Source organism: Wasmannia auropunctata, unplaced genomic scaffold, assembly GCF_000956235.1.
Source record: "Wasmannia auropunctata unplaced genomic scaffold, wasmannia.A_1.0 LD336038.1, whole genome shotgun sequence".
In the NCBI taxonomy this organism is placed as follows: domain Eukaryota; kingdom Metazoa; phylum Arthropoda; class Insecta; order Hymenoptera; family Formicidae; genus Wasmannia; species Wasmannia auropunctata.
This window is the reverse complement of record NW_012026852.1, coordinates 980,519-1,001,392: the sequence shown is the minus strand read 5'-3', so window position 1 is coordinate 1,001,392 and position 20,874 is coordinate 980,519. Positions and strand designations below refer to the sequence as shown.

The 20,874-nt window shown below is 47.2% G+C and overlaps 4 protein-coding genes across 7 annotated transcripts; 3 read left to right on the top strand and 1 right to left on the bottom strand.

Moving 5' to 3' along the window:
• Positions 1–910: 910 nt before the first annotated feature.
• On the top strand, positions 911–3,006 carry LOC105452032 (dolichyl-diphosphooligosaccharide--protein glycosyltransferase subunit 1). The gene has a single exon (XM_011692823.1). It carries the CDS (start codon positions 1,091–1,093, stop codon positions 2,912–2,914), a length of 1,824 nt encoding a protein of 607 aa, XP_011691125.1. The 5' UTR covers positions 911–1,090; the 3' UTR covers positions 2,915–3,006.
• Positions 3,007–3,418: 412 nt separating this feature from the next.
• Positions 3,419–5,980, top strand: LOC105452030 (putative deoxyribonuclease TATDN1). Of its 2 annotated transcripts, XM_011692821.1 has the most exons (6): positions 3,419–3,569; positions 3,650–3,902; positions 4,257–4,436; positions 4,641–5,034; positions 5,126–5,329; positions 5,440–5,980. In XM_011692821.1, the coding sequence occupies exons 2-6, from the start codon at positions 3,863–3,865 to the stop codon at positions 5,543–5,545; spliced, it is 924 nt and encodes a 307-aa protein (XP_011691123.1). In that variant the 5' UTR covers positions 3,419–3,569; positions 3,650–3,862; the 3' UTR covers positions 5,546–5,980. The 2 variants fall into 2 exon arrangements, with proteins under 2 accessions (XP_011691123.1, XP_011691122.1); XM_011692820.1 differs by having other exon boundaries at positions 3,419–3,902.
• On the bottom strand, positions 5,745–13,859 carry LOC105452031 (transmembrane protein 214-B). The gene is made up of 9 exons (XM_011692822.1): positions 13,377–13,859; positions 12,519–12,730; positions 11,635–12,324; positions 11,284–11,494; positions 11,045–11,184; positions 7,895–8,021; positions 7,210–7,475; positions 6,864–7,015; positions 5,745–6,781 (listed from the first exon to the last, which is right to left on the bottom strand). Exons 1-9 carry the CDS (start codon positions 13,498–13,500, stop codon positions 6,568–6,570), a joined length of 2,136 nt encoding a protein of 711 aa, XP_011691124.1. The 5' UTR covers positions 13,501–13,859; the 3' UTR covers positions 5,745–6,567.
• A 732-nt stretch (positions 13,860–14,591) lies between these two features.
• LOC105452029 (transcription factor GAGA-like) lies at positions 14,592–20,855 on the top strand. 3 transcript variants are annotated; one of them, XM_011692818.1, is made up of 6 exons: positions 14,592–15,044; positions 15,578–15,785; positions 15,872–16,054; positions 16,139–16,382; positions 18,885–19,247; positions 20,233–20,855. In XM_011692818.1, the coding sequence occupies exons 2-6, from the start codon at positions 15,597–15,599 to the stop codon at positions 20,529–20,531; spliced, it is 1,278 nt and encodes a 425-aa protein (XP_011691120.1). In that variant the 5' UTR covers positions 14,592–15,044; positions 15,578–15,596; the 3' UTR covers positions 20,532–20,855. The 3 variants fall into 3 exon arrangements, with proteins under 3 accessions (XP_011691120.1, XP_011691118.1, XP_011691119.1); XM_011692816.1 differs by lacking the exons at positions 18,885–19,247; positions 20,233–20,855 and adding an exon at positions 17,118–18,689; XM_011692817.1 differs by lacking the exons at positions 18,885–19,247; positions 20,233–20,855 and adding an exon at positions 17,118–18,689 and having other exon boundaries at positions 14,637–14,675.
• The last annotated feature ends 19 nt before the right edge of the window (positions 20,856–20,874 follow it).

The window sequence follows — 20,874 nt, the reverse complement described above, 5'->3', positions numbered from 1 at the left end:
ACATGATCAAAATTGACGAATACCAAACGTCACTTTTGATCACGTGATCTGTTTTCACGCTAAAAATGAGCGTCAAGCGTCAGCATGAAAAGGTACCTTAATATATGCGGTAGCACACTGGAACGGCCAATCAAATTTGGGTCCAAAGGCACCCGCGATTTGTATATACGATTTTGCACGTAACGCAGTTAGGCATTATTCACATTGCACAATATACTCTGTGCTTTAATACATTAATATAATTTTACCTACGATTATACAATTATTTTTAACTAATTCGTATTTGGCGTCGACATGTATATATACGCAGTCATATTATTTTCTATTTTTGGACCCAAATCTGGCTGGAATTTGATTTATTTACAAAGTGATTTAGTAAGCTCATGACGTAAGCAATAAGCAAATCGGCCAATCACAGAGTAGAAAAACGTAAGGCAATAATCTTACGTTTCGTCTACTGTGATTGGCCAATTTACTTACTGTTTACGTCTTACTGCTTTACGTTTTTCTATGTGCCATGGACTTAACGTGAGACCACGATTTTGTGATTATTGCAATTTGCTTATGGCCTTATAATTATGATTAAAATTTTTTGTATACACGTGATGGCCTTTACTAAAAGAAGAACTGAAAATGGCAAATTCTGATAAACCCACTCAAATCTTCTTTAATCTACATCTATTATTGTGTTTCGGGACTAATTCCTTTTACGTTTATACGTTTATCACGTATATTAAAGCCTTACGTGATTCGCGATACTAGAAATTGGTCCAAGTTCTCGGACCGAAAACTGTGTAGCCAATCAACTTGCAACGTTTGTGGAAAAGTAGCTGACTTTTGGTATCGTGCATACCCAAGGCTTTGATACTTATGGCCAAGACTGTACATTGACACGCGCGCCACTACCGCCACTAACCGGCGCCATAGACGAACGCCACGTATTTTGCTATGTGCTAATCGTGTCGCCGCGTACCGGCGAGTGCGTAACATATAGGAGCGTTTATCGCGACGATTCGTCCCAGCGGGGACAGAGAATTCGTTACGTTACTCACGTTCAACGCCGCTGTCGGTGTCTCGGGCCTCGTCGACGATGTCTCGCGTTCACGCGGGTGCGTTAATCTGCGCCCTCGCGCTCTGCCTGGCCGGGTACAGCAGCTGCACCGCGGCCGACCTTGTGGATCCGGAGCTGGTTGTCAGGAACGTCGAGCGGCACATCGACCTGCAGTCCCAGCTGACCAAGATCACAACCCGAGTGGTGCTGGACAACAGCGGCAAGGACCGCGGCGTCCCGCACTTCCTCTTCTGCCTGGACGACGCCCAGAGCAAGTCCATCAGTTATGTAGCGGCGCGCGTGGAGCCCGGTAAGGGGGACCTGAAGGTGAAGGAGACCAAGGTGCCGGCGCATCGCGACAGGGTCTTCTACTCGGTCGACCTCGGCAACCATCTGGCGGCCCGTCGCACTCTCACCGTCGAGCTGGAGACGGTGTTCACGCACGAGCTGGTGCCGCATCCCAAGCAGATCACCCAGCAGGAGAAGCAGCTCGTCAAGTACACGGGCAACGTGTACGCCTGCCTGCCGTACACCGTCAACAAGCAGACCACGTACGTGGCGTTGCCCACGCGCAATCTCGAGAGCTACACCAAGGTCAAGCCGGTCTCCCAGACCGGCACGATGCTGGCTTACGGACCGTACGAGACGCAGCCGCCGTTCGCCCACGAGGAGATGGTCGTGCACTTCGAGAACAACAACAAGTTCCTCACGGTGACGAGGCTCGAGAGGATCCTCGAGATCTCGCACTGGGGCAACATAGCCATCGAGGAGCACATCGATCTCTTGCATACCGGGGCGTTGCTGAAGGGCTCCTTCTCGCGTTACGAGTATGCTCGGGAATCCAAGTCCGGGCAGGCCAGCATCCAGAGCTTCGACACCGTCCTGCCGGCGGCCGCGTCTGACATTTATTACAGAGACGAGATCGGTAATATCTCCACGTCGCACACCCGCGTCAAGAAGGACTCGGTGGAGCTGAATCTGCGCCCGAGGTTCCCGTTGTTCGGCGGCTGGAAGACCCGTTACACGATCGGCTACAACGTACCCAGCTACGAGTACCTCTTCAACTCCGGGGACGAGTTCGCCCTGGAGATGAGACTGCTGGATCACGTGTTCGACGACATGGTCGTCGACGAGATGGTCCTGAAGATCATACTGCCGGAGGGCGCGCGGAACATGAAGCTGGAGCTGCCGTATCCCGTGACCCGCCTGCCGGACTCCCTGCACTACACGTACCTGGACGTCACCGGGCGTCCCGTGATATCCGTGACCAAGAACAATCTGGTGGAGAATCATATCCTGAGCTTCAGGCTGCGCTACACGTTCCCGCGTCTGCTGATGCTGCAGGAGCCGCTGATGATCGTGCTGGCGCTCTGGCTGATGTTCCTGGCGGTCATAGTGTACGTGAGATGCGACTTCTCCATAGACAAGGACGAGGCGTCGGAGAGCAAGCTGAGGATCGCCGGGCAGTGCGAGAAGATACTCGCGGCGCAGGACCGCCGGAACGCGACCTACTACAATCTCGAGGAGCAGCTGTCGTCCCTGAAGGTGTCCAAGGACACGAACGGTTTCCTGTCCGCGATAAAGGGCATCAATCAGGAGTACAAGGCGGTGAACAACACGTTCAACGAGATCGCGCAGAAGATAAAGGGCGAGTCCAGCGACGTGTACGATCGCATACAGGAGCTGCAGAAGTGCGATCGTTACCTGAAGGAGGTCTACAGCCAGTTGCAGGCGTTGTACTTGGAGAAGCTGATCCCGGGCAAGATCAGCCGGCAGCAGTTTATCGACACGGAGACGAGCATCACCAGAAAGAAGGAGGACTGGATCGAGAAGATCAACACGATCGTCAAGTCGCTCCGGTAATCCGTGTACCGCGAACGAATCTTCGAAAGGACTTCGAGAGCAACGACGAGGGGCGGGGGGTGCATTTGCAATACAGTAACGACCTCGCATCTGTTAATATTCCATTCGCGAGTATCGAGAAAGAATTCCATTACGTTCACGCATCGAGTCACAAGGAAACTTTATTGTTTGCATAGATTAAGATTTATAAATTAAGATTTATAATAATTATCTGCATATAGAAAGGGAAAACGTAAAGGAGACGTTTTCGTTGTATCCTCTCTGTTATATCTTCAACAAACGTTGTGTCTAAATAAAAAAAAAATTGTAAAAGGTAATAGCGACGCTACATCTGTAACGAGATTCCTTATTCCTTATTCAGAAGAAAAATATACAGGCTCACATGTTATTTATGTTCTTAAGCTTTAAAAAAAATTTTAACTTGCAATATATCCAGTACAATAAATTATACAGTATACATATATGTACATATAAAACAATGTACAAGCAATCACATGGTAATCACACATAATTATAATTATTGTAATTACATAATTATAATTACATAATTGTGTAATAATATCATGCATATGGAAAAGAGAATTATACAGCAGAGATGCAGTTTTCAGCTGTGCCAGCTGTGTGCAGGATTCATGATCCCCTCCTAATTGCCCTAGTATTTTTACTTTTAAACATATACACATAGTTATGTATATCGAGATCAGGATTCGGTAATTGCCAGCGGTTGCTATACAGGCTGATCGATGGGAGTGTGGGGCACCGGGGACAGCGTCGGGACGATCACTTCTGCGCACGAAAGCGCAACGTCAGTGTCAGTCCTCCATCGGTCGCTCCGTCCATGTGTCGAGCCAGGCCGAGCCGGTCGTAACGACGGACACCTGCTAACCTCTCTGTCTATCCTCGGCCGGACAGCCGCGCGAACGACACCCCTGCCCCTAGGAACGTTCCATGCTCGCAGCTAGAATGTCCAATTTGCGGAAATTCATAGGTAAAACGCGACCGCGTCGCCGTCGCAAGCAACCCCCGTTTTCCGTCTCGCGATATGAGGTTATAAGCGACGCGAGACTGGGTCTCTTTTTAACTCGACGAAACTCCCGTTTCGTCGATACTCGGCGGATTTTTGTAGCCTCGCCCTCTCACCGGGAGTCGCTTCCGCGAATTCCTTCGCGGAGTTCTCGAACGCCCTCGCGAGGCGCGTTAGATATTTCAGCATGTGCACGCGGTTTTTTCACGCATCAGTAATAATACTGCACGCTTGTCGTATTTTGCACGTTTGCCTTGAACGATTTTGCATTGAGTAGAGGAGAAGCCGGTGTTCTTCATTGCGCTCCAATTGTTGTAGACATCGGCGCCAATTTAACGGATTCCATGTATCAGGGGGTCTATCACGGATCCCAGAAGCACCAGCCGGATTTGGATAAGGTCTTAGAACGGAGTTGGAAGAACAATCTCTCGAAGATCATCATCACGGCCGGCAGCGTGGAGGAGAGCAAGAAGGCTCTTGAAATAGCGAGAATCGATGGCAAGTATATCTTTAAATGTATCTTCAAATGCGAGGGATCTGTAATATAATTTAAATCCTTCTTCGTTAGCGAATCAACATTTCAGTTGTACATCTTGACAATCTTAATTTTTAATTCAGTTAGTTTCAATTTGATTCATCTTGCAAAGTTAAATTCATTTCTGGGGATCAACGACTGATCGTCGTCAATCGACAAAATTGCAGACAGACTGTACTCGACGGTCGGCTGTCATCCGACCCGGTGCAACGAGTTCGAGGAGTGCGGCGATCCGGAAGAGTACCTCAAGTCACTGTCCGACCTGGCGCTGAACAACAAGGACAAGGTCGTCGCCATCGGTGAGATGGGCCTCGACTACGACAGACTGAACTTCTGCCCCAAGGAGACCCAGAAGAAGTACTTCGAGCTGCAATTGTCCCTGTGCTCCACGCTGAAGCTACCAATGTTCCTGCACTGCCGCAACGCCAGCGACGACTTCGTGCGCATTCTGAGGAAGCACAAAAACGAACTGACGCCGGGCGTCGTGCACTCCTTCGACGGCAATCCGGAGGACGCGAATTCCATATTACAATTAGGCTTATATATCGGTGTCAATGGATGGTAAGATCGATAGATGCGAAGATTCTCTAGCTAAAGAAGAAGAAAAAGAGGAAAGATCTGAAAATATAATTCATCTCGTTTTGCGTTTCAGCTCGTTGAAGACTGAGGAAAATCTTTTCGCGATCACTACCATTCCCTCGGACAGGCTCATGATAGAGACCGACTGTCCGTGGTGCGAGATAAGGCCGACGCATGCATCCGCGAACGACGTTATCACGCACTTTCCGTCTGTGAAGAAAGAGAAGTGGCAAGCGGATCAGATGGTCAAAGGGCGGAACGAGCCCTGCACGATAGTGTGAGTATACTTCTTCACGGTGAGATGAGAACTACGAAACTATCTCGGTTTAAAATTAATCCGTGAGATTTTTAAATGTGCGTACATAACACGATCCTAATTACTTACAGTCAAATATTGGAAGTCCTAGCGCGGATCAGAGACGAGGAAGAGGAGTACCTGTGCAATCAGATCTACAAGAACACGATGAAGCTCTTCTTCCCGTACGAGTTATAGTGTGCGTGCACTCGGACGCTGAGATACAGGCGGACTTGCAAGTGCGTTGACGGAACCGTGCACTCGAAATATGCACTGGAAATAATCAGGGATAAAAGCTGTGAACGCGCGCGCGGAGTGAGGCGAAGAGATTAAAGGAAAAGAGGCACGCTGCTGAAAGCTCTATTGAGAGGAGGAAAATGAAGACAACTCATTTTTACATACGTGGCTTTATGGAAAGTGACTAATGTCACTGCCCACACAGATCTCTCTTCCCATGTAAAACTTTAATATATTCTTGTTAAAATTATATTATATTATCATATCTCATATTCATCCATTGCATCTTATCGCGCTATTATTACCATCATTTCATTATTATTATTATTATTATATTGCGATATTTATTAATACTATTCTGCTATTCCTAAAAATATCACCGTTGTTGCTGCGTTATTACTCTGACCCATTTTTTCCGAAGTGATTTTTCCGTATAATCATTTTTTTTCCCTACCTGTAGTAGAGTTCCTCCTTTACTACATTTACAAGAAGAGCTGTTATGAAAAAATTTTTATTCGATCATTTCAATGGAATCGAATATATATATATTCAATCAAAATCCTCAAAATTATAAATGAAAAATACAAAATACTAAAGATCGCACGTTCAACGATTTGCGTACAATAGACCTAATGTGTGTTGTTTGGATATACATATACATATACATATATATTACTTATTAATAATTTTCAAAGAAAGTGACACAAAAATATTTATATATCTCAATAAAAACCGCGTCCGCAATTGTACCAGTTGATCAGAAGATCGCGAAATTTTCTCCGTCAGGGCCAACCAAAACAAGATTTTCTCGTCGAGATATCACAGGTAAAATGGCCGACGCCATTCGCGATCTTCGAAAAAATATATATGTAACGCTTCCGTGTCATAAATAATAATAAATGCCGAGCCGCGTGGGGAGGCGAAGGTCACCGCCGTCGACGCAATGATTATTCATACAGCAAAAAAAACCATTGGGATTTTATTCATGGCACTTTGGAGAGAGTCTGCACTTTCTCGTACACCCAGTCGAACGTCTGAGCGACGTACGACTTCGTCGTGTCTAAAGCCCATCCGACGGAACTGGAGAGATTGTCCGGCGAAAAAGGCCATATTAAGTAATCGCGAAGAGTGGAGAAGCTATTCGGGTTGAAAGGCCATACTAATTGTTCGCGGATACTCTCCGGGCTGAGCTTGCCCCTGAAAAAAAAGAGAAGAAAGGTCACGGTCGGACGTCCGATTGTATTTGCCGCTGCGCATAATGTATGCCGAGTACACTTACACAAAGACGTTCTTCTCCAGCCACTGTATCGCTAAGCTGGAATGTTCAATAACTTTCTCTCCAATCAGAACGAAGGAAACTTTCACGAACTCCAGTCCCTGAAGACTCCGTGATTTAATTTGCTCCAAGATCCCCGGAGCGTAATACTCGATCTGTGTAAAAGAAAAAGAAAACTCGTTACATGTATTTTATATTAAGGTATTTATACAAAGGAACTTTATACAAAGGTATTTTATGTTGCAAGTATATTTTATAGGAAGTTAGTCTTATACTGAGGTGTACTTTAAACAATTCAAATCAAGGGTTGTCCTTTAAAGAAACATTTGAGATATTCAATAATACTTACTGTGTCAACAACTACGGGTACATTCCTTTCGATATATGCTGCGACATTGTTATACTGTTTAATAGAAACATTTCGTACTACAAGGCAGACATCGCCAGCTAATTTTATGTACGGTGCACAGAAGTCTACTACGGCTTTGTAATATTCTGGTGAGCTATCCTTAATTGCTTTGTGTCCTGAGGACCAATAGAACTTTATAGTATCCCATGCGCTTTTTACATGTGTCAATATTCCGCTAGTTTTCAAGAATTTTCCAACTTTGGACTCTACAATACAATAAAATGCCAATGTACAATCAACAATGTGAAGAACTCAATTTGTATCGCCAACATTTGGTTACAAGAAAGATTAGAGTGGCAGAGAGAGAGAGAGAGAGAGAGAGAGAGAGATAGATATCGATGGGCGTGATGTTTATGACAGAGCAATGGATATGTTTTCAATAAACCGTTACTGGTTGGCGAGTTATGCCACGCAAGGCATGATGGTAAGATAATGACTCTCCTTAAACAACAATCTTATGATTACATTATAACATATATATTTGTTGGTAATTGTGATGTGATACGCAAAATTGAGAGAATTTAAGACGTGAAAATGTGATCGGGACGACAACAAGCAGAGATGAAATGAGATGAGAAGCACAGAGAATGTGATTGGAATGTCACCGCTCGCGGGAGACACTTACCCTCAAAGGAGCCATGTTTCTGTGTGTCGTATGCCACCGATATAACACCGAATAGCAGCAATAAAAAGAGAGTGGTGGATCTCCATGGAAAGCCGCGACTGGAGGAGGTCATTTTCTTCAGTAGTGCCTGGAAAGAATAAACGGCGTGAGGCGCGCTTTCTCGGCAATTGTGTCTTTTTATTTCACCGCTCTAACCAGAGAGACTGTTGGAAAAAAAAAAAACAATCGTTCAAACGTCACGGAAATCTCGCGCGTGTCCGTCGAACTGAATTTCTCGCGGCTGAATTTCGGCTGCCGACTTTCTCTCTCTTTCTCTCGTCAGGCGGACGTCAATTCTGAATTCTGATCCGTTCGCGCGCTTGCGGTATCCGTAAATGAAGACGTGTCAACAATTGTCGAGTTGTCGGTCACGACTCCGGGACATGTCCGCGTAATTGCGCAGCTAACTAGATGACAGATCTCGCACACCTTATCGAGGAGGAGGGGGGTGGGGAGGAGGGGTGGAGAGGGATCTTTGAGATCGCGTGCGAACTCGCGGGGCAAGGACAATTAAACGTATCCGCGGCGATCCTGATCGATGCTACGCGGCCGAACACGCGAATCGCCTTGTCATCGCTGCGGAGCGGAGAGGCGCCGGAGAACACGGAACTGTTTTCCGCGACTCGGATCTCCCGCGAGATATCGCAGCTCCGCCAGATCGACAGATCGCGTATAAACACACACACACACACACACACATACATGCGCGCGTGGAATTTTTCCCTTCTTACCTGCGTAGAGACCTCGGGAGGACGCGTTCACTCGCACGCGGGTAAAGCCTTCGCCGCGCGTCGATCCGTGCGGCGGTGCCTACGTATTGTACGTACGAGCGACGGGAAAAAAAAGAAAGCCGGACGAGAGGAGCCGCGCGTGCCGTGCCGTGCGTCAATGTCGTCACTGCCGACCGACCGACCGACCGACCGCGCGTCGCGAGGGGGGCAACGCAACGATCAATAATCCGTGCAACACTACGCTCCCGAAAACACCGACCGACCACCTTAACCTGAGACAAGACGCGCCGCGCCGCTGCTCCGCTCCGCTCCGCTTCGCTCCGCTCCGCTCCGCTTCGCTCCGCTCCTGCGTTCCTCGGGTATCGTGTACGAGTACTATCGAGTCCGCGCCTGCTGGCCGCGAGGCTTGGAGAACCGAGCGCGCCGCCGGCTTCTCTCCACCGGCGTACTACCGACGACGACGACCGACGGCGGCGTCGAGATCCGTTAGGAATTCGCGCGTGTCCGATCTCGCCCGTGCCGGACCTCCCCCCTTTTTTTTTCCTCTTTCTCTTTCTCCGCCCCGCACGGAGGATCTCGGGCGAGGATCTTTGGCTCGGCCGTATGCACGATCGCCGCGGAAACGAAAGTAGATCGTACGCCCATTGATGCAGCTACCGGTTTGCACATGGGAGCACGGAGGGAGATATCTGTCTTTACTGATTAAGTAGAGAATCGACGGTTTACGTTTACCGCCTCTCTGCCTGCAGGGTCCAGGAATGCCGATTTTTCGACAAGTCGTTCCCTCTTCCGCAGAGAGACGCCGAACGGAGCGACGCGTTTCACGTTGACGTCGAGGGAATATCGAGGGAGTGAGATAAGAGGAGAGAGGCAAGCGCGAGACTGTTGGTTAAAAAAAAAAAAAAAAAAAAAAAAATTAAATCCACGATTCGAATTCCGGGTATCGGCGTTTACCGAGTTTACCGAGCTCTTGTTTGTTGATATACGTACATGCCCGTGACCGAGGGGGGTCTAGGAACGACTGCCGCGCGCTGTGTAGTATCCGACGACGCACTAAACGGAGACCGCGACGTGCGCAATTGCGAGGCTAATCTACAACGGCGTTGTTACACGAGGCGAAAAACAATCAGCCGACTGTCAAACACGCTGCTTATCTCGGGGGCATTGATAGGAGATCTTCGGGTCCAAACGTCGATTAAATTTTTTCGATCCTATTCTTATTGAAAAGGCAGAGGCTGTTTGGTCTCTCGCGTGATGATTTTTCCAGGCTTCTCACGTCCCTCTAAAAGACTATCCGATATATTCCTTACACGCGCGCACGCACGCGTGCCTGCGGATGCGTATGTAAAAGTGAAAGGAGGGCTCAATCTCTCCGAAAGAGCATAATTGATTTAGATATTAAGTAGAGAATGCCCATGTATGTATCTATCTCTACGTTTCGCAGTGCAGTTGCGCCGGCGAATTGAAAGTCGTGGGGATAAGCGGCGCGAGACTCGCGATCCGCGAAGACGTAGGAATTCGCCGAAGAAAATGCTTTCTATGTTAAATTGCCCGTGACTCGTCCGCTCGCGTCGGAGCGGATAAATTTTCCGAGCGAGCTCCACCGAGAGGCGCTAAGTACGCTCCTTTCGGAGAATGTCGCGGCTCGCATAATCACATCACATTAAAATGCGATACGTGCAAGTTATGTCTGTTACCTGGGTTGCGCACGCGATCGTCGGAGGCGGGATATCGCTATTGTTAGAGAAGAATGCCACGCTTCGAGTTCCACGACGCAGCTGGATCTAACGATTAGTTAAATCCAGTAGTAATGCAGCAGAGGTTTTTTAGCGCCGTCATTTCTTACGTTTATGTCTTTAGACGCGATTATGTTTTTACGATTTCCTGCATGAATTTCATTTTATATAGTAATAAAGGATATCACCCGTTTAGTGAGGCAGTAATTGACTTTGAACTTCTCACCAGACGAGAGAGAGAGAGGCGATGGAAAAATTAATTCCTCTGTAATCTGTATAAATAGGCATCGATGCAGAACATGATTATTGCTTAAAGATAATTAAAGAAGATGCGTCAGATGTTTTTTTTCTCTGCAAGAGATAAGCGCATTATGGTACAGATACTTGTATCGAAATAAAAACATTTTAAATAATGCGATATGTTATCAGATGATACGTATCGATATGTTATCAGATATGTTTCGATATGGAATCGCAATTGTCTTAAATAAATATGTACATTTAATGCAATCGTATTTCTCAATAGTTCAGATATAAATTTATGTAAATTGTACTTTGAAAGGAATTTTATTTTCTTGAATTTGCCTCACTTCACCGCATCCCGACAAAATTGTAAAAATACACGAGAGAAAGAGAGAACTCACCTGAGACGTTTTCTTGCATGTAACCGCCAGGTTTTCGTCTTTGGCCTTTTTCCACTTTTCGTTATTGTTTTGGATAATACCGAGGGTTTCCTTGAAATGCTTAGCTTTGAACTTAGTTTGTAAACTAGGTAAATTCGTATCTGTAAAAACGCAATTTTTTTTTGCATTTTGTAAAAATGCGTGTACATTTTGCGTATGTAGCCTATTTTTTAGCGTGTGAGAGAGGCGCGAATGCTCACCAATATACGACAGAAGAAGACTGGATTGATATAGATTCTTGGTATAAATGGAACTCCAAATGGTGAAACAGAGAGGCTCCGTGACGAGACAGTCCGCGAGAACCTTAATCAGCTCGTGCCTGTAGTTCGGATCCGATTTCGGCGATACTTTCCCCATCAACATTTCAAACAATTTCGTATAACATATGTCTTTGTTCCTAAACAGTATCGACTGCAAAAGAGATATCGATGTTTTTTTTTTAATATTTCGCAGCTGTCATCGCGTCTTTAAGTTAATAAACGTGCATCGCATGTCGTTTTTTTACAATCAACTGATACGCGTGACGCGCTTAAAACTCCTGCGTTACTTACTCTCAACTTGTCGATACTCGCGCTGAGGTCTTTCCCCAGATTCGCGGGCTGAATGTTCTGAAATCGTTGAGAGTAGGTGTCCATGATGATGTTCAGGTACAGATCGAGACTGAGATCGTGCACGTTGTCGTGCCCGAAGACGAGATCGTTGAGGATTTGCACGACGTAGCTGGCGTAGCCCTTCGTCTCCAGCATCGGTGACATCACCTCGTGCCAGATTTTCAAGCCGACCGCGAGATCCCGCTTGCCGGCCTGCGACCAGGCCCACAGCAGCGACAGGCCGACGTTCTTCCGGTTCTCGTATGAGCTCCTTATGTTAATCAGCTTGGGAATGTTGGCGGCGGTTATCTCGGGATTCAGGTGCGCTAGCAGCTGCAAAAATATCTTGTGACCGACGACGGGGATGCCCTTGACCATGTCGGTGGCCATCGCCGTGAGGGTGTTCTCGTAAAAAATTTGTATGGTCTGCTGGCCGGTCATCTCCACCGCGCGTTCCAGTATGGAAGAGATCGCCTTAGGTACTAAACTTAACGGGTAATCCTTGGGTTTTCCTGAGAATATCGCGTCCTCCTTGTTGATTGGTATCTTGATGTTGAGGAAGGCATTGAGCTCCTTCAGCCAGAGTAAGGGGGCCTCGGGAAATCTGACTTGCGCGGTGGCCAGAAATTCATTCAGCTCTTCCGCATTAATCTGCGTTGTGAAAAATTTATTAATAACAACTCCGTTGTAGCGATTTGATGTAAAATAGAATTTTTATTTTTTATATTTATTTTTATTCTAAATAAATGTGATTTGTATAAAAATAGAAACACATATGCAGTAAAAAGATTAACAGATTAACTATGATTCTGAATTTATTTATTCCAGGCTAGAAGATATCTTACTGCGTTCAATGCATCCTTGATGGTTTTTGGAGGTTTCTCCTTTGGCTCTTGTTTCTTCTTCTCAACATGCTGCTGTTGTTTTTGCTGCTGCTTTTTCTTGTCCTCATTCTCCTTGGTCGTCTTGTGCTCTTTCCCCTGTGTCTTGGCAGGCTTCTTATTCTCCTTGTTTCCATCCAGATTGTCGTACAGTGTCTTCACTTGACTCAACGGCACTGAAATTACATATACATTGAATTAGATATACAACTTCTTCGACATAGGAGTAAAATCGCGGCATTGCTGCAATAGTGTCACAACTCGAAAATTGACAATTTTGAGTTATTCATTACCAGATAAAAGTACAGGTCAAAATCCATTTTTTCTAATGAATAACTTAAAATTGACATTTTTCGAGATATGATACTATTACAATGCCGTGAAATGTAAAATTAATTAAGACTAAGTAGCTGCTTATCTGCAAACCTATTAGCCTATCTGCATAAACTACTTGGAGTTAAGTTTGAGATATATTATCCTTTAGAGCTGCTTGCAAAACAGCTCGAAAAGAATGATTTCTCGACAGATATTGCCAGTATTTCTCTATCATTCTGTGGCAAAGTGGAATAATCACAGAATGATGCATCGCAAAGTGTACACACACTGGTGTACCATATTGCGACCCTTTTTTTTATGCATTTCACATGCGATCGAGGCAGGTCAGATGCATCGTTCTCCCGGGCGATACGTCGTCGACGGCGAATCGACGGAGTCGCGCGCGCGGGAGAATAGGAGCGGAATCTATGGAGGAGGCGCGACTGACCGTCCTGAAGCGGATAGGGAAGCGGGTAGGTATAATTATGACAGAGAGTGGCGACTCACGGAAGTCCTCGACCTTCGGCGCGTTCTCGATGAACTTCTTCTTCTCGGCCCTCGTGAGCTTGCTCGACTTGTCGTTGCCCCTGTCCTTCTTCCTGCTCACCAGTTCCCAGCTGCCGGACGACATCGCGGCGTGCAAAACGCCAGAGTACCAGCGACAAAACACACGTACGCGCACGCACACAAACGTTACTACAAACACGCACGTAAACGTAAAGGTGCACACACGCACCGAGTGGAAGAGAGGAGAGAGAGAGAGGAGAGAGTGAGAGAGGAAAGAGAGAGGAAGACAGAGATAGAGAGAGACGACACGCTGTACGAAAGGCACTGCAGTTCGCCGGAGAACAGCGCGATCGGGGCTGACAATGAGCGTCGGTCGGGTCGGGACGGTCGGTCCCGTTGGCCAAGTGTCAGTCACAACGGTAGTACGTGGTAGCGCATGCGCGCTCGCGCAATTGCCACGCGCACCGGCGACCAACGTACACGATTACGTTTCACCCGCGATTGCTTTCACGCGCCACGTACTTGTTTATTTTCCTTGCCTTTTGCTTCTCCCCTCCGAGCCGAGCGAGAGCGCCGAGCGGCGCGAGAGAGCGCGATTAGGGAGAGGTCTGAGAATAGACATGCTCGCGTTTTAGGAGGAAAAAAAAAGAAGTAAGGTTGCGCCCCGAACAGGAATGCAAGCACGGTCGCGGAGCGCATGGATAAGGAACTGTATTTTGGAGATTTTACAGATTAAACGTTTGTAATCAAAATTTACCTAGAACCACGCAGGGAGACGCCCTTGCGTCCCTTTTGAAATAAAAGCTCCGATCGCGTATCGTTCAGCCGCGCCAATTATTTCACGTGAACTCTAATTAGCTTAATTAATGATATAAATCGGGAGAATCGCTTAAATGTCGATCGACATAACTCGTTTTTTATTCCTAATCTAATCTCTTTTATCTAAAGAAAAGATTAATAAGCTTATCTACGTTAAGAAAATAGTAATTATTTTGATAATAGTAATTATTTTGATAAATAAAGCTCCGAGTCGCGATCACGTCACGGTGGCCTGGAATTCGATTTTCGAATTCGCGCGCCTACCCGCGAACTTCCGGCTCCGGTCGCGCCGCGCTCGCGCTTCGCCCGTCGGCCGCGCGACGGCGGCACCACCGCGTCGCTGCGTCGCGCAACGCGCCGCGGTGACATACCATACACCGTGTATACGTGCATAGTGCCACACGCATACGCGATCGTTCCTGCGATAGGGTTTGAATCTCCAGTGGCGAGAGAGCGAGTGCCGCGTGCCGCGCTGAGAGGGTAGACTTTGAGAGACTAGCGTACGAACGACGCGTCGACGACGACGACGACGACGGCGATCGTTGACAGCGGCATCGCGTATACCGCGCACACTACCGTTTCCGATGCGTGCGACGCGCTCGTTCTGAGGACGTTCCCGTCCGCGTCGCCCGACAACAACGCGTGCGGGCTCTTCGCCACGGCTGTATGCCCGAGTGACCAGTCGCGCGGCCACGACTTTCTCCAACCTGGTTACGGCGGCGACGGCGGCGCGCGATCGGCCGGCCCCGGGAAGCAAGCAGGCGCGCGATCATTCGCCACGTCGTCCTCCCCGTCCTCGTCGCCGTCGGCGACGACGCCGTGTGAAGGAGGCCCTCCGCCGTCGCGCAGGTAGAGCGATTTGTTTAGGTTAACTTGCGGCACGACGCCGTGACGCTTAATCGGGTGGGGGCACTAATTAGGGAACGCGGATGGAGAGAGAGAAAGAGAGTGAGAGAGAGAGAGTGAGAAGAAAGAGAGAAAGAAGAAAGAGAAAGAGAGAGAGAGAGAGAGGGACGTGTGCGTCGTTACCGTTAGCGTTACCCGATTGTCGGGTGCACGCGTGCCTCACGCCTGATCTCTGGGCTATCGGCGTTCATCTCCGTGACCGGTTTTCTAGATTGTTTTTCCACGGTGGGACTCTCCCAGCCGCGTTCGTTTCGTCTACTGCCGTGTCTACCTGCCGTCAGGTGTCTCAACTCGTTCTAAAATATTCTGAAAGAAATCCCAAACAATCGGATAAACAAGCGTCTCTTTCGTTTTCCGAAATTGTTGCGCGTGTTTTTTTTTCTTGGATTAACCGCGAAATACTTTACGTTTGATAAGTTCTGAATAGCTCGATGGAAAGTGGAATGGTTGTGCTTATTCGTCTTACCATCTTTCAGTTGAGCTCCTTGAGACGGAATGGGTAGCAGCGGCCAACTCTACAGTCTGTCCTGGGGAGAGTTCAACTCCTCTCTGGCGTCTGCGGTGCAGGTGTTGAGGGGACACGGCGATCTGGTGGACGTTACCTTGGCCGCCGGCGGACGCAGCTTCCCCGCGCACAAGATCGTTCTCTGCGCGGCCAGTCCGTTCCTGTTGGACTTGTTGAAGGTTGCACATCTTTCCGATGAGATTTTAGCCTTTGAGCACATAAACGTGAAAACGTCGCTGATACTTAAAGTGTATACTGTCGGCAGAGCACGCCATGCCAGCATCCGGTGGTTATGCTGGCGGGAATCGGAGCGGATGACTTGGAGTCTCTGCTGGAATTCGTGTACCGTGGAGAAGTGAGCGTCGAGCCGGCGCAGTTGCCCTCCCTGCTTCAGGCTGCCCATTGTCTGTGCATCCACGGACTGACGCCGCCGACTATACTAACGGAGGTATATTTTTCGATGCCATCTCGTTTTGTTGTACTTAAATAAAAATGGAACGATCAATTTAAAGCGTAATGTCTGTACAATTAGAGCGGAGAAGAAGTTCCTGCGTCTGCGATACCAACGGCGACGAACGATGGCTTATCGAGGTCGACGGGCAACTCGTATTATCCGCTGAAACGAAGAAAAAAGAGGAGGAAGTCGTCGACGTCCTCCGGAAAGTGGCAATGTACTAGTAATACGACTGACAGCGAAAGTAGGCCTTTGGACGACAACAGAACGATGCCTTACGAGAGCAAGGACGACGACACCATGGATCAAACCGATGATGCAGGTAATGTGATGCAGTTTCGCAAAGATTGTACATCTCCCGCTTAAGTGAGTTTATTTCTTAATTAAGAAAGCTGCAAGAGATTAGCTATGCAACGGATTTTGTTATCGTTTTCCTCATTTTTTAAATATTTTATAATGTACTGTGTGATGAAAATATTTATTTTCTGTGTAATATGATTTGCTAGATGAATTCTCCTTATTTTATTACTTAGCGATTTGCTTATCGCAATTTTTGAGTTTATAAAATTCCGATAATTGCAAGATTATAATTAATTAATTAATTAATTAAGCATGCAAGACAGAAATGAAACGGCAATTCCACTTGTGTTTTGTGTCCGGTGTATTACGTTTATATAGCACAGTAGTCGTCATAAAAAACCATGCTAAAAATTATACCGCCTGCGAGAGATTTCGTACATCTACGCGTAGGCCTTTTTTTCGTTTCAATTAAAACGGACACAAGCACAACCATCGATCGGGTTGAACTGCATTTCTGATTGGTCGTCCTTCCTATTCGTCCGGCCGTGAGAGCGAGAGCGTGAGAGCGAAAGAGAGAGAGAGAGAGAGAAAGAGGGGGAAAGAGAGAGAGGAGAAAGAGAGATAGAGAGAGAGGGGGAAAGAGAGAGGAGAAAGAGAGATAGAGAGAGCGAGAGAGGGGAAACGCAAATTCAAAGTCAGCCAAAGGCAACGTCAGTTCAGCCCCGTATGGTAACATTGTGTTTGTGTCTGTTAACAGCGGGCAACTGCCTGGTCGGAAACTACGCGAACAACCATCAGGGCGGCAGTCATTCACCGCGACTTCAAGAGTCGCCCGTCGCGGACAGTCATCAGGCGCATCAGGATCACGTTTCGGACGGTGAAACGCGCAGCCTGCACACGTTAAAGCCGGTGCAGTTGCACATACCGTTCCACAGCGCCCTGGGCTTTGCGTCCGGTCTGTCGTTGACCAGCTTGGCGGCCCAAGCTCAGACGGCGTCGTCCGGTGCGCTGGCCGGCGGCGCGAATCAGTCGAAGGCGCGCGGCGCGTCCGACTGCCCGGGCGTTTGCCCGCTTTGCGGCGCGACTCTGCGCCAGGCGAGGAATTTACGCAGGCACCTATTGTCCTCGTGCAAGTACCGGTTCACCAACTCCTCGGCCGCCGCGATGGCGACGGCGCACAATTCCGACACGGACGTCGTCGTCAAGCAGGAAGTCGAGATACCGGGCTACGATCAGTCGGTGATGTACGGGACCGACAGCGGCAGTAACGACTGCGAACAGATAGTCTGCAATCCCAGCTTACCCTCGCCGACGTCGCACGAGCCTGAGAGCGCGAGGTCGTCGCCGGCCAGCATCCCGTCGCCGACGATCGCCAGATAAATGTACAGGGAAACGGACTCACCGGGAGTATCGAGACGAATTTTGTGTCAGTTTTGTAATTAATTTTCTTGCGGATTCCGTTTTCCGATTGCCGATTGTGTTACAGTGAAAGCGATACTCGTGGTGGTGAGTGTGGTAACTGTGTGGTTGCGACGGTAAAAGAACAGAGAGGAGAGATGAAAGATATTTTGCTTGTATATTTACATGAACATTTATACGATGACGGTTATTTGTAATCATTGGCGTACGCGTTATTTAACTAGGTCGAAAATTCGGAAATTTGCGCGTTTAGTTTTGTACGAGAGAATCTTCCATGTTAGTGTATAAGATAGTACCGTAGGGTTAATCGATGCAGGTTTAAGTATAATCTGCGACAGATGTAGCGAGCCTTGAGCCATCAATTGATCGGACAAATGCGAGAATATTCGATTGTTATTGGACAAAGTGGCTTAGGGCCTTACTGCACCTGCTGCAGATCGGGGCTAATGAGGGGAGTCCTATCGTGAAATTATCATTATTCTTTTACCATCGACTAACACGATAATCGAGGTTTCGTGCGATTGTGCAATTCAACTTCGTCCACTGCGTTTTTTTCTTACTGCCTTTTTAATTCCCTCCCTCCCCCCCCCCCTTTCCCTCCTTCACCGTAGATTGGTCTAATAGCAGTACGTTTCTAAGAATACGGGCTACCGTTTACGAGAATACCATTTTATAATGAAAACCGAGGATCTTCCAACAGTCACAAAGTGAAAATAAAAAAAAAAACAAGATAACTGATCGGCGCACATTCCTATTTTATAATGGCAGGCTCTGCCGCGTGCGTGGACTGTTGACAATAGTACATACACAAAACCACTAGTATTTGAATTGAGAAAGAAATAAGATAACGGGTATAATGATGTACTATCCAGTTTCTTTTCTTTTTCAATAAAGCGTAAATAAAGTGAGACTATGTTCTGTGTTATTTTCCACAAGACACAAGATTTTGGCATTATTACCTGAATTACTTCGTCTATTTTTCTTTTCTTTCAATCATTATTAGAGTGGATATATGCGCATATACGCTAGAGACATGTCTGAAGGGGGAGATGTTGCGATCCGACGACAAGTTTCAAGTGTCTGTCTAGCTTTGAATTCGTTCTAGGGGACGGATTGTCGAAGGTACGCAGTCTGTCCGATCAGCCGGTGTCGTGTCCGCTGTGCGGCGCGATTCTGCGCCAGTCGAGAAATCTCAGAAGGCACTTGGAGCTTCTGCACTTCGGTCTGGGCAACGGCGGCAAGTCCGGCCTGCACGCGAGGCACCGACGCGTGGCGGCGGCGGCAGCTGCGGCCGCGGTGGCGGACAGGGCCAGCGATTTCGGCCTGTCGCCCTTGGCGTGCGTTCGTCCCACCGCCAGGCTGGACTCGCACCTCGCCGCGCGGTCCTCCGAGGCCTCGGACTTTTCCATGGTGACACCCCTGTCGATCGCCTCGTCCGTCAGTTCCGCCTCGAGCGTCAGTCTTCCAGGTGAACCGCAAGTTATCCGGATTTCAAGAATGTTTTTTTTTTATTGTGAACGCCTAGAAACGTTTGTTAGATGCATGTCATTTAAATTGAGCGAACTCCTGATTTCGCGAACGCAATTAGACACACAGAGAAAAACAAAACGTCCTGACTGAGGAAAGAGGATAGAGAAAATGAATGATGGAATTATCTGGATAAAAAGATTTCCTCTCCATGTGTAAAACGTTTGAAGAATAATTATTGATAATGAGCTCATTGGTTGGTAAATCATTGGCTCGACGGAGAAATGTTACACAATGGCATTGAAATTTTAATGTTACGCTTCACGCATATTACACGATGTACGCGATATTGTCGAAGGATTAACGGGGATGCGCCGAATGCGTTATCGCTTTCACTAAAGCGATTACACCGCGAACATATTCACACGAATTGCAAGTCTCTCCTTTACGTGGATATAAATTCTGCACCGCGCGATCATAAGCACTGATAATTATCAATGTTTTGCGAGAGCGCGCGATTGCGACCGGAATATTCGCGATGGGATTTATTATACCATCGCGATTAATCCTCGCGATGTTAGGTTTCACGTTTATCCAAAAAACGTTATATATATTGTTTACCTTTATTTCCACGAAACGAATTTTCATGATCACAATTTAATGGCGTGCAATCATGAGTTTTTCTCTCAAGAGATATTAATTACGATATTATTCATAATTTGTAAAATATTCATCCTTTTTTTAAAATATTTATACAATAATATTAATGAACATTTTATACCATTTTATAAGTCTAGAATTCTCCTTTTTTTCCCTTAATGCACAAGAGCTTAATTTTATAACTATAATTAATTTTAGAGTTCAAAATTTTAATAGCCTCACATGTGTACGCTTATTATATTAGAGATATTTATAGAGGACGATGCCGAGAGATCTTGCGTTACCTCGTAATATCAGCAAAACCTAGATCTCTTCGATATTCGTAGGAAATTTGATGAGTACGAGCTCGAGCCTGTTGGGTTCCGGTGATCAAAACGGACATCCGCTATCGGGATCCACCATGGCCACGTGCAGCACGTCTATGGTACCCCCGACCAACGGGATCTACTCCTCGGACGGCGGTCCCAGTATGCTGAGCTGCCTGCTGCCGTCGTTGCCCACGCTGCCGTCCTTCTCCGCGTCCCACGATGTGTTCCGACACGGCGAGATGCTGCGCGCGGGGATCGCCTATCACGATTCCTCCCGGCAGCACGTCAGGCACATGCAGCGCACGGACGTCACCTAATTACGTGAATCCGCGGAGAAAACCGAGATGTGACAGTATTAACGGAACACTGAATAGGCATCACTAGGTATAGACTTAGCTTAAAAGTATGGATATTTAAGGCGATGTGGTAATTATGGACGGGTATTTTAAAAAATGGCATTAAAAATGCCGCCGAAGCGCGGCGAGATAGCGATAAAATAGCGTGACGATGAGTAGCAACGATATGTTGTGTTAGGAATTTTTTTACTCGGTGCTATGTACACGAATTCAAATATATGTACGACTTATAGATAATAAATCGTTTAGTGATAATAAATATATATTTGTTCTCTATTTTTTTTTTAGACATGGATGTATAAAC